Here is a 13,435-nt window from a genome sequence, read left to right on the forward strand (position 1 = left end):
CGAGTTGCAAGGGTTCTTTTATAGACAACCGTTGCAACTAGATATATAATTATCTTGTATGCCAGGCACACAATAATAATAATAATAATAATAATAACAATAACAGCATCAACAAACGCAAGTGCGACTGCTAATAATAACAGAACAGAACATAAAATATATATGGTATTGAAATCTCAGGAAACACTCAGACCGCATAACGCTTACATATGTTGGCTGGCAGAGCTAGCAGAGAGCAGTTATTACACGTTTGACGGAAAAAAATCGGTAAGGATCCAGGGTGGCCAAGTGGTCTGAGGAACCAGCTTTTACATACGACTGAAATCTCACATCTGTCTGAGGAACCAGTTTTTACATATCACTGAAATCTCACATCTGATGAACCAGCTTTTACATATCACTGAAATCTCATCTCTGTCTGAGGAACCAGCTTTTACATAACACTGCAATCTCATCTCTGTCTGAGGAACCAGCTTTTACATACCACTGAAAGCTCATCTCTGTCTGAGGAACCAGCTTTTACATACCACTGAAATATCATCTCTGTCTGAGGAACCAGCTTTTACATACCACTGAAATCCCATCTCTGTCCGAGGAACCAGCTTTTACATACCACTGAAATCTCATCTCTGTCCGAGGAACCAGCTTTTACATACCACTGAAATCTCATCTCTGTCTGAGGAACCAGCTTTTACATACCACTGAAATCTCATCTCTGTCCGAGTGGTTTTGAGACTAGGTCTTAGCCAACGTGGGTATGTGAAAAAGTTTGCCAGTGGCTACTTTTGGCTCGGTGGCTTTTCCCAGGTTCTACCTGCACCAGATATATTGAACGCCATGTATTGTATTTCATGTGCTTACAAATGGTGCTAAATCCATAACATCAAGCAGGTATATGATGAAAGGGTGTGGGCATTATAATCGTATAATGTAAAATCATTACATTTGCATTTCATAATCATGTCGACAAATTTTCAAAGACGTATTAACATTCAGCAATATCGGGATGAAAAGAGTTTACCAGACTTTAGTATATGATTATAAGCGCAACTACTAGAATGTAACAATTTACAACATTTTCTTGCGAAAAAAGACGGAGAAGCAAATAGAAAAATTCATCACCCATACCATTCGAATTGCAATATTAAAATTATACCAAAAATACCAGCTGTATCTGTCATTTTCGTTACGACAGACGTTGAAATACAACATGGCAACTTTACAAAAAAGCTGTTTTTAAACTGAATCGCTCTTCACCATTCTATCCATATAAGCTATAGGGTGACACGTGTGGATGCAGTAATCGGTCCAGTATGCGTGTCAATATAAAAAATGAATTATATCTGGATCAGCCCACCAATTAGAATGTTTCCTAGCCACACAGATTGTCACAGCAATGGCTCGAGCAGACATTTTTCACCCTACTAATATATATATATATATATATATATATATATATATATATATATATATATATATATATATATATATATATATATATATATAACTGCCTATGTATGCATAGGTGCTTGCATGTTTGTATTTATGTATATGCTTCTTATAGGAGTATAGGCATGGGCATTTGTATGTAAGTACAAATTCTATATAGATATATTCATGTATGCATACGGTAACAAGCTTATCAGTCAGTACGAAAATACAACATATGTGAACATATCCTACAAGCTTAACGTCAATGAAGCACGACAGCCTGTGTATTGACCGATTGTCTACAAACCTAACGTCAATAATGCACGACAGCCTGTGTAATTGACCGATTGTCTACTTTTGAGAAATGAAGTCAAAATTTAGCGCTGATAGCTTTAGTTCTACTCATCTTGTCTGTTAAATTAATAAACATGCAGTTATGTGTAATTATTAGCATGGGATTATATGCCAATTACTTAAGGATATGTGGGTTTTATCATGATATATGCAACTTTAATATTTTGCATCCTCGATTGATTCAGTCGGATTACAAACTAAACATTTACCTTTACAATAAAAGTACATGAATGTAACATTTCAGGACTTGATACGAGTGTTGAACAGGGAGTATTAATGAAACGTGACTTTTGTTATGAATTAAAAATTGTTTCAAGTGTTCTAATTGAATGCGGGAGATCGAGGTTTGAATCCCGGCTTAGTCGTACGAAAAACTTATAAAATGGTATTAGCAGCTTGGCGCTTGGCATTAAGAGGCTAGTGTCACAACTGATGGGCCTTGTGTCAGGATAATGTGACTAGGTAAAACATGATGTTACATGTCTGAGACAAAATGTCCCAGTACTAGATAACCAAATATATATCAGTGCGCTCTTTCAGGCGCAACGGCACGAATTTCTGTGCTCATAGCATGTAACACCATACATTTCTGGAAACCCTCGTCATCACGTTGACTAAGCGAAATACATTGATCTCGAAAGAGTTTTTGAATTAGCAAGCCATTTTTCAAATAGAGTACCTAGAGTGTAAGTATATTTTCGGCCTCAGATGCAACGATTTAATGAACGAAAAACACCTCACCTACCATTCTGCCACAAACATTATTTGTAAAAACAACCCCAACACACCAAAATCTACCTCTGAAATAATCAATGAGTACCAAAACTCTCCACGCAGAATCAGAAGGGAAAACATTGCACCACAAAACATACCCTCGAATCAGGAAACAAAAGAACCAAAAACGACAACCCACATTGTAACAAACCATGACCACCCTGATAACACTCCAGATACAAACAAAACTGTCACCCCAAACATCCCCAAACCTAACACACACCCCAACACAGAATTAAAACAGGAAGTAATGAACCTAACAACAGGAACCCTAATGCAAGATCTCAATAGCATAATGAGAACCCTCAAAACCATTTTCACCATACCAGCTGATTGGACCACAAGACTAACAGATAAAGACAACGTCAAAAATGAATAGTACAAAAAGTAATAAAATCACCATCTGGCCATGGAACTGCAGAGGAATCTTTAAAAACCTATCAGAACTGCAGAACAAACTGAATAATACGGCCGTAAAACCAGACGTAATCTGCCTACAGGAAACCCTCATAACACAAGAACACAAACGCCTGCCCAAACTACAAGGCAATACCCAGGGAATCTTTAAAAACAGACCCATGGGGCAGAAACGGGGTGGACTAGCAATTTTATTAATAGATACACTAATCTACTATGAAGTAATAGAAGTACCCCCAACCTAAACATCAATAATAGCATCGAAATAATGTCAGTAATGATAAATATAGGAACCACAAACATTCAAATAATAAATGTATACGACCCAGGGGGTACCTTCTGCCCTACCAACCTAATCTCACTAAAGGCAATCACTAATAACAACAACAACAATCTAATGATCTGTGGCGACTTCAACGCACACAGTGAATTATGAGGAGGTAAAAAGAAAGATCAAAGAGGGAAAATGGTTGAAAAATGGATAACTGAGAAAAATCTGGTCATCTTAAATGACGGGTCGAACACTAGATTAAATCCTGAAGATGGCACTCTCTCAGCCATATACCTAACCATCATTACCCTAAAACTGGCTCAAATCACAAATTGGTGGGTGGATTAGGAAGATACGTTAGGAAGTGACCATTTTCCCATCACAATCAATATTCAAACAAAAACTCAACACATTCCAAACGAAACCCCACCTAAATGGAGGTATCAACAGGCAGACTGGGACCAATTCCAATTATTACTAGCTAGAGTTAATCCAGATAACTTAGAAAGCCCAAGTATTGACATGTATTATTATAACATAACAGACACAATTATAGAAGCAGCTAACCGATGCATACCAAAGACAACTAATATCCAAAATAAAAACCCTGTACCATGGTGGACTAAACAGTGCACTATAGCACATAAAGACAAAAAAGGGCCTTAAATAAATATAAACGCACCAAAAATTCTATCTACTTCCAGCAATATAAAGATAAAGAAAAAGCACTAAAACAAACTATAAAAACTGCTAAAATTAATCTATGGCACACCTTTTGCTCTAAACTGAGTCTAAAATCAAACTCAAGACAAATATGGGACAAGATAAAAGCCATCAAAGGGAAAGCAACTACCGCAGCCTCAAAAATTAAAAATGCCATAACAAATAAAGATAAGGCAGACCTCCTAGCGAAGCATTTTTCGAACATGAGTAGCAATAATAATCACACCAGAAACTTTCAAGAACACAAAAAGCTAATGGAGGGAACCCAACCTCAAATGTTTCAAGACCAAGGAACAAAAGAATCTCACCTAAATAGCGACATCACAGTACATGAATGGAAGATAGCCCTACGATCCAAAAACGAAACATCCCCTGGTAAGGATCAGTTAGGTTACATTATCTACAAAAAACTACCTATCAATATAACAATAGCCATAATCAAACTCTTTAATAGGATATGGGATAAAGGCCAACTACCCACCAAATGGAAACAGGCCATAGTAATACCAATCCCCAAGCTAGGTAAAGATCCCAACAACATAAATTCGTACCGACCCATCTCCCTTACAAACAATATTTGCAAAATAATGGAGACAATAATCGCAAATAGGTTAAAACACCACCTAGAAACCAATAACCTACTCTCCATAAATCAATGTGGCTTTCGGAACAAACGGTCCACCACTGACCAACTTCTCAGATTGGAAACAGACATCAAACTCGCTTTTAACCCACATAGGAAAACCGATCGCAACCTCATAGCGGTTTTCTTAGACCTAGAAAAAGCGTTCGACCTAGTATGGACCAATGGACTAATGGCCAAATTAAACTAATTTGGAATAACTGGACGCTTGTTCAACTGGATTGGCGATTTCCTCACAGGCCGGAAAATTACCACAAGAATAGGCAACACCCATTCGGAAGAATTTTCACTTGAAAATGGAACACCGCAAGGCAGTGTAATAAGTCCCTTACTATTTAACCTAATGGTAAACGACCTTGACCTCAATGCAGCCTCCGCAAAAATAAACTTGTCACAATTTGCAGATGATAGTGGCATATGGAGGAATGGAAATCCTGCCAATAACACAGTAGTTAAAGAAATCCAGCAGAGTCTAGACAACATAGGGAGATGGGCGGACAAATGGGGTTTCAAAATATCTCATGAAAAAACTGTGGCAATCATATTCACCCCCAAACGAAATAACAACCTAGTCTATCCAAATTTCTATATACAAAATCAATTAATCAAATACGTAACAGTAGTAAAATTCTTAGGAATGTTCTTTGACAACCACCTCACATGAAAACAGCACATTGAACAACTCACCCAGAATTGTAACAAAAATCTCAATTTACTCAGGAACATCACAGGGTCTGACTGGGGATCCAACCAGGAAACCCTCCTCACGATATATAAAACCCTAATTAGATCAAAACTGGATTACGGTTGCCAAGCATATAACTCGGCTAAGCAACCTGTACTACAAAAACTTGACACTATCCAGAGAAAAGCCTTACTATTATGCACAGGAGCACTCCCCTCAACATCATTAGAAGAACTACAAACACTAACAGAAGAACTACCCTTAAAATTACGTAGGCAAGAACTGCTCCTCCGATACTCCATTCGATTAGATACCCACCCAGACAACCATCCCACCAAAATAGCTATAAATAAGTATAAAGTTGTCTTCAAACCCAAAATCATACCCATCACACCAAGTGGCAAAGTAATCCTTGAACTAAGAGAAAAGATACCTCTACTAAAAAAGCAGGTAACAAACAATACAGACCAGAACAAATCACCATGGTTACAAAAACCAACAAGGATTAACACTGAAGCTACCAAATTAGGCAATAAAGAAGGACAAGAAAACTTACTAAAACCTGTATTGGTAAACGAAATCAACCAAAAATACCCGGACTATGTTAAAATATATACCGATGGATCAAAAACAAACAACCCACCAAGAACAGCAGCAGCAATAGTCATCCCTGAATTCAATATACAAACGGGATCCAGATTACCTGATTATTGCTCCATTTACACCACTGAATTCTGGGCTATACTTGAATCACTACAATGGATCAAAGACAACCGAATACCTAAAGCAGTCATTATAAGCGATTCCCTAAGTGTTATCAAATCGATCCAAAATCGCAATACACACTCTAGGGAACAATTCCTCGACAGAGCATGCCAATCAATCGACAATATCACCACAGCACATCAATTAGTCGAGCTGATGTGGATACCGTCGCACATTGGAATCTCTGGCAACGAAACAGCAGACAAAGTTGCAAAAACCAAACTAGGAGATCAAAACTCTATCAAGCTTAACTATAGCTCTACAGAAGCAATAAGCTTCGCACAAACATATATAGACCAAACATGGCAAGATTTTTGGAACTCCTCCACAAAAGGTAAAAAGCACCATGAAACCCCAAAAAACGTAGATAGGAACATACAGCTACTTAAGGGTACCTATTTAGAACAGAAAACCATAAACAGGATAATAACTGGAAAAAACTAAACTAGCAAGCAGTTTTGGAAGGTTTATAGGACCCAAACCAGCAACCATTAACTGCTTTAACTGCCACACCACCGAAGATCTACACCATGTATTCAATATATGCACAAAATATCAACCGGCTCGGAAAATATTTATCAAAAACCAAAAAGAGATTGGATCACCACACACATACCCAGAGTTACTTATGGACTCTAATAAAAATAAACAATCAGCATATAAAAATATAAATCAATTCATAGACTCAGCAGGACTTAGGAACAAAATATAATTACTATCCCCACAAAACCAAAAGACCCAGTAACTAGCTAAATAAATTTAGAAGCCACCACATAAAAACCCATAACATAATATTCAATTTTATAAAAGTATTAATAAATAATTCACTTACGAAGCACCTATAAAAAACTAAGGAAACCGCAAAAGAGGATGTCCTAGATGTCCTTAACGAACCGAGTAATCAGCTAGGATTCCGGTTCTAGATGTCCTTAACGAACCGTGTAATCGGCTAGGACTCCGGTCTCTTGCTAAATAAAGTATAAATAACATTCAATCTCTAAAAACATTAATTAATAAATAACTTAAAGAGGTAATATCTAAAAACTTATAAATAACATAACGTAGGAAACACACCCTAAACACCTCGACTAGTAATACCATAATAACCTTGAAAATCTCTCTCCATACATGATTTCTACTAATAACCTCTATAAACAGCATAGAACATCCCCCCCACCTTTTAGAACATTTTGAAGAAGAAAAAAAAACCGCAAGAAACACCGGCAAATGCAACAAGAAACCAGCGATGTAAAGCAAGCAGGACCGTTCCCGAGCTCTCCTTCCCACTAATGACAGCCAACCATTCAACTGTAGGGACCTTTATGGACCCACAGATTGAGGCCAAACTATCAGGGTTCCTTGAATCCATAAAAGCCTGGGGGAGGTGGCACCATCCCCTTCCCCAGGAACAACTAGCAGGCTGCGGTGCAGTCAGAAAAAAGTGGCACATGCACAACTGTGCGCAAGCCGCTATAATTAAACTCAACAACAAAAAAAAGTCACCGTTAACGTCGCTCATTAAAAGGTCATGAAGATGGCGTCGGCACACCAGCTCGCGCACTCTTTGTGGATAAGAGACGTGAAACTAAGAAAGCTGATCGGTCGCTGACTAAAACTTGCTTTCTAAAATCTTATAATTTCCAAAATGAAAGATCTGATATTTCAACACAATAAAATGATATATTACCTGATGACATCTTAATTAGAAAACTTCACTTCTGTCTTCAAAATAAGAATTTTAAAAAATCTTCGAAACCAGACAGCAATGAGTAATACATGCATGAAACATCTTATGTTGGATAGCGTGCTAATAATTGTAATACACAAATTTAGAAAGTAAACAAAGCTTTTTTTTACATACCTCGCTGTCGAGTCCAAGAGTAAAAAGCATGAAGAAGAACAGAATAGACCAGAGCTGTGGAGGTGGCAAGTTTGACAGGGCTTCTGGGTAAGCAACAAAAGCCATACCATATCCTATAATAATAATATTCAGAACGTGACTTATTTAAATTGCTGGCAAGTTAGACATTTTCAATTTAATTTGCCACACGCTGTCTTTATATCTTATTGAATCTTCTTTTTACATTTTACTATTATAAAAAAAATGGTGCTTTTGAAACAAATTAAACCTGCGAAATTGGAGCGAACTGACAGCTAATAACATTGGAATGCTTCTGACTTTACGCCTTTGTATTGATAGATATGAATCCATTTGTATCATCATTAGATATTATTATACCGTTTTAATATTATGCAACATTATTTGATTTATTAAAATGAAATAATTAAAATGTCAAGCAATGAAATACAAGATGCGATTAATCACAACTAAGATATTTTTGAAGTTATTAAACCATGCGTGTCTCCATCCCTTTAAATATATGCAACCACCTCACGTATTGTTTTTTCTAAATAATTCATGTAGATATACCGAGTAAACTTGTTTTATATTCCAAAATGCTTAATCAACCCGTTTTGCATTATTGGAAGCGTGATTGCGTTTTATAGTTTTCGTCATCTTACCTCCCTTTGCTACATCTTGTACGTCCACGCCAAGTTCCCTGGCCATTCCACCGAACGTTGTGAATATAACAAAACCAGCAATTATGCTAGTTATTAAGTCCATCACTGCAATTAGCATGGCGTCTCTGATGGGGAAAATTTAAAATAAAAATAAAAAACGTTATTAGTTTTGACCTAGCCATTCAATCATGACTTTTATTTCTGTGCACTTACACACCAATGTAATATCATTAAAATTGGCTTTAAAATAAGATCTATATAAAGATGGCATTTTGCAACACCAGTCTCAAGTATTACTCAAGTAATGAATAGAGAAAATAAGGATATGTCGTCTATTTGAAAGAAAGAAATGAGAGATAGAGAGAAATGAAATAGAGAGTGATATACAGAAAGCATTTTTCTTATTACATAGACACATGTGTTAGTGTTTGCTAAAACGATATACTTTGTTAGGAACGCATTGAATATTTTGCGTGCACTTACCCATATACGTTATTCTTAAACTTGTTAAAGCTCCCAAACATGATTATACCACCAAAGGATACACTTAGGGAGAAAAACATCTGACCCGCGGCAGCTACCCATACCTAAAAACACAAACAATATATGTTATTTTAGAGGTGTTGATTTTGTTGTCATATGTGCCAATTTTGAATTCTTTTTTGCTTCCAACTGGTGATTTAATCGCAAGCAAAATATTCATCTCCCAAACCATTAAACATCAAAAATTTATACGGTTATTTTCACTATAACATATTAAATGATACAAATTATCATATGAGCAGCACAGCAGCCTAGGTAGTTTGACACGTTAGACATCTGTCAGTAAAAGCATGGTAGTATAATATTAGGCATAAAAGTATCTTACCTCATTAAGGCCAACTGTGACATCGTATATGGGTCTCTAACCGTTGTCATGATTTTATTGATTACTGTGATCTTCTGTCAAGTCTATTACAATACATTGTACACTTACGTCTCTGCATAAATCGTTTAATATCAAAATAGTAACTGCAAAAAAATAACGTTCTTTCTACCGTGCTAAGTGCTAGTACACCAAAGGTTATGTCTTTAGTATACCTTGGATCGTTTGAGAATATTAAAACAAATTCAAATCAAATGAGGATTGGATACCAGAATACGTTCTGCAGTAAAGGACTCCGTCTTGGCATTAGGCAAATTTGAAGACTTCACGAAGAGAGCGAATATTCGTTAAAATAAAACATAATTATACACACAATGGTAAAACACACATTTACTTAGACTCACCTTAAGGTCCAGTAACTTTTCCCATTTAGGAACTATAAAATATATAACTCCGTCTATGGCTCCGTCAAGTGTGGCACCACGAATCAGCAGGATGAGTAAAATGACGTATGGGAAGGTGGCAGTAAAATACACAACCTGTGAAGACAAAATCAAATGAATACAAATGCGCAATAATTTCGATGACGAAATAGCCGATTGAACATAATAAAAAATCTACACATTATAGTTGCGTCTCTCATACAGAATGGATAGAATCATAGCTATTGAAGCACGGGATACTAGTGTGCAGACAGCGAATACATCATCATGAACATCTCTTTGAAATAATCGTACTAAAAGTTTATTCTTTGTTGGATTCCATCTGACAAAAACTTGATGTATAGCAGACACAACAAATATTCATAATACTTTTATTGAGATTAAGTCATTAACATAACATAAACAATTCAGCCTACCTTTCCAGAGGACTTGATTCCCTTGATCAGACAGACGACTACGATAATCCAGGAGAGGAGAAGACAAAGAGCAAGTTTCCACAGAGGAACCCCGATATCCTTAGGGTATATGTTTGGGGCCCTTTGGATGACCTCTTTACTGAAAGGACATCACAGACAGTAGGGATGTGTAATAAGTTCAAATTAATTTTGGTGGCTGTCTACAGTCTCGTAAATTACATAGGCTTAGATTTTAAAGAAAAAGAATTGCTCACGTTTTCCACACTGGTTATTCTGGCCATTTGAAGAAAGAAAAAAAACTTGTATATCTTTGGTATTTTACAAGAACTTCAATTCCCTTTTTATGTGATTGATTGGTGTAGTATGGGTTATAGATTATACAACTTGGTCTTACTTCAGATGTTCACCTTTAAAAATATTCCTAGCTTCGTTTGTTTATTTTCGCTTCCTGAACATCAGAGGTAAATTGTAAAAAGATAGCTTATAACTTTCGTATGTTTTATATATTTGGTAATTCATTCACTGCACGTTCAAAAGCTGGCATAGTCAACTCTAGCAAACTTCATTTTCCCTGTTTTAATAACTGCCAAACTTAATGCAGTTTAGACTAATTCAGTTTGATTTTTGTGTGCACATTTTGGATCGCTGTGTGCTTAGATCATCTGTAATTTCTACAAGTACAACATCCAAAGACATATCACCCAGAGTATATGAATGCAACATAACAGGTATGCCAACATTCTCTCCATTTCTGCATTTTGCAAATACAAACAATTTCATCTTACACCTGCTTATCTCTCAAAATTGTATAATATATATTGAGTGATCCCTTTGAGAAATCAATAGTATTTATGATATATTTGTAAGATGGAACATGATCATTTTCCTGCTTATTCACTATTTCTCTTTGTGATAATGGATATTAAAGGTAATGAAAAGGTAGGTAGGTATAGTGCTTGGAATATGCTTGATATGTATATAGACGATGTTTAAAAACGATCATGAAGTTATTATGTCTGTATTTGAGTGTGGGTGTGATTTGGATTTTTAACGCGGCTTTAATACAATATTTTGTCATATCGTTATCAGTGTGGCAGTTTATAGTGATGTCTAGCCCTGGGACATCATGTGGCAGACATGTAGCATGATGTCCCACCCAGCTACATTATCCTGACACCAGGCCGACCAGTCCTAACACTAACCTCTTAATGCTGAGCGTCTAGCGATGCAGCTGTTGGTACCATTTTTAGAAGTCTTTCGTATGACTCGGCCGGGGTTCGAACCCACGATTTCCAACACTCGGGGCGGACGCTCTAACCAGTACGCCACCTGAGCTGTCTCCATACAGGAGACGAATGAAAATGTGCGCCACTTCTTGTTCATGCAATCGTACCTTGATACCCCTCTGCACTAGTAATAGTTCAATCCAAAGTCAACTTACTTGACTCAGAGTAATGCCGAACTGCCGTTGTAAAAGTCCATAGCGATCGATAAGTTTCGTCTGTAAAGTTTGTTATGACAATTAATGTGCAGATCACTCAAAAATCACGATATAATAAACTTTGTTAGAACTATATTACGATTAAATTTTAAAAATAAAATTACTTTTAAAATTATATCAGTAAATGTACTTACATGAGACGCGTGACTTCCAATATACTTAGTTTGTGCATGAACAGATGATTGTTTAACGTCAATGATTTTGAAACCATGTTTCGTGCAAAGTTGTCCAGAATCGATCATACTGTGCATTAAAATCCTCCAAGTTTTCTCATCAGTGACACATGCCATATTTTGTGACTTTTAAAGGACCCAGAGCGAGAATGTCACAATCAATGTTGGCGAACGTAGGCCAAGAGATGCTTGGAAAGATAATATTAGCAAGACACACTTCGAACGAGAACTTAGGATAAAAATTACACCATCTACCCGTCTAAGAAGAACTATAAAAAAATAATCCTCAGATTTCATGCAGGAATTCAACCTCTCAACATTTGCCTTCTCTATACTAATTAGTCTGCAAAACCTCACTGTATATACATATTCGTAATTACTTATACAATCGGTTAGCCAACCAGATCTTTCGTAGCAAACTCGGGTCTCTTTTGAAAGAGATACTGCAATGCAGATACCACTAGATACACAAGAATAGCGGAGTCACATGACTAGAACACATATTGAAGAACACGTTTGGAAGACTATTTTGTTTTCGTCAACAATGATATAGTTACAGGTGATAATGCTGTCGCAGCCCTTATCTAGCCTTTTCTGTTTGACTCCGATCCCATTTCTCAAATTGCATACTGAATTCTTTTTGAGTTCGGCATTTGATCGCATTACATTGTCACTCAACGGAAACGTATTTTTTCGAGAAGATTGTATCGAGGAAACAAAGTTCTCACATTTTCATCAGTACTAATTATCATAGAATGCAAATTAAGTAGAGTTTAGTAATATCTAGATCATGTGACTCATATTTATTTGATACTCATGTTCGCAGAATCATCTGTTTCTCTACTCACTAGAAATATAATTCAGCCACTGGGGTTGGATTTCCGACATAGCTAACGTTTGTACAATTGTAAGGAAGACTGACATCAAACGTGGTATTTAAAGGGCAGCGACAATTTTCAGTGATGTTTTGAGCATCGTCACAGTACTGCATCCTTCTGGTTGTCTTCTCCACACATCCAAACTGCTTCCAGTCCTGGGAAATAAGGGAGATATTGGACCAATCATATCTAAAATTATGACATTTTTAACAGTAAAGAAACCATCTATTCTTGTTTCATGCTTTATATTTTCAGAGCATAGTATGCTGATGAGTAGACGTATGTGTTAACGCTTCGATTAGCTTAATAATACATGCATATTAGATATTTAGTACAAGCAGTTGACAGTATGTGTTAAGGCTTCGATTAGCTTAATAATACATGCATATTAGATATTTAGTACAAGCAGTTGACAGTATGTGTTAAGGCTTCGATTAAATTAATAATACATGCATATTAGATATTTAGTACAAGCAGTTGACAGTATGTGTTAAGGCTTCGATTAGCTTAATAATACATGCATGTTAGATATTTAGTACAAGCAGTTGACAGTATGTGTTAAGGCTTCGATTA

General features: G+C 36.3%; 1 protein-coding gene across 2 annotated transcripts in view; it reads right to left on the reverse strand.

Annotated features, from left to right (window-relative positions):
* The window catches only part of LOC149772787 (sodium- and chloride-dependent neutral and basic amino acid transporter B(0+)-like), a 47,072-nt gene that overhangs the window by 9,299 nt on the left and 24,338 nt on the right, over positions 1-13,435 (reverse strand). For both annotated transcript variants that reach the window (XM_089947299.1, XM_089947301.1), the window contains 6 exons: positions 12,833-13,017; positions 10,311-10,449; positions 9,856-9,990; positions 9,070-9,173; positions 8,587-8,711; positions 7,925-8,037 (listed from right to left, as the gene is read on the reverse strand). In XM_089947299.1, coding sequence (XP_089803425.1) covers positions 7,925-8,037; positions 8,587-8,711; positions 9,070-9,173; positions 9,856-9,990; positions 10,311-10,449; positions 12,833-13,017 — 801 coding nt within the window. The remainder of the gene's footprint in view (positions 1-7,924; positions 8,038-8,586; positions 8,712-9,069; positions 9,174-9,855; positions 9,991-10,310; positions 10,450-12,832; positions 13,018-13,435) is intronic.

Source organism: Sinohyriopsis cumingii, unplaced genomic scaffold (assembly GCF_028554795.1).
Source record: "Sinohyriopsis cumingii isolate HCF-2022 unplaced genomic scaffold, ASM2855479v2 utg001176l, whole genome shotgun sequence".
Lineage (NCBI taxonomy): Eukaryota > Metazoa > Mollusca > Bivalvia > Unionida > Unionidae > Sinohyriopsis > Sinohyriopsis cumingii.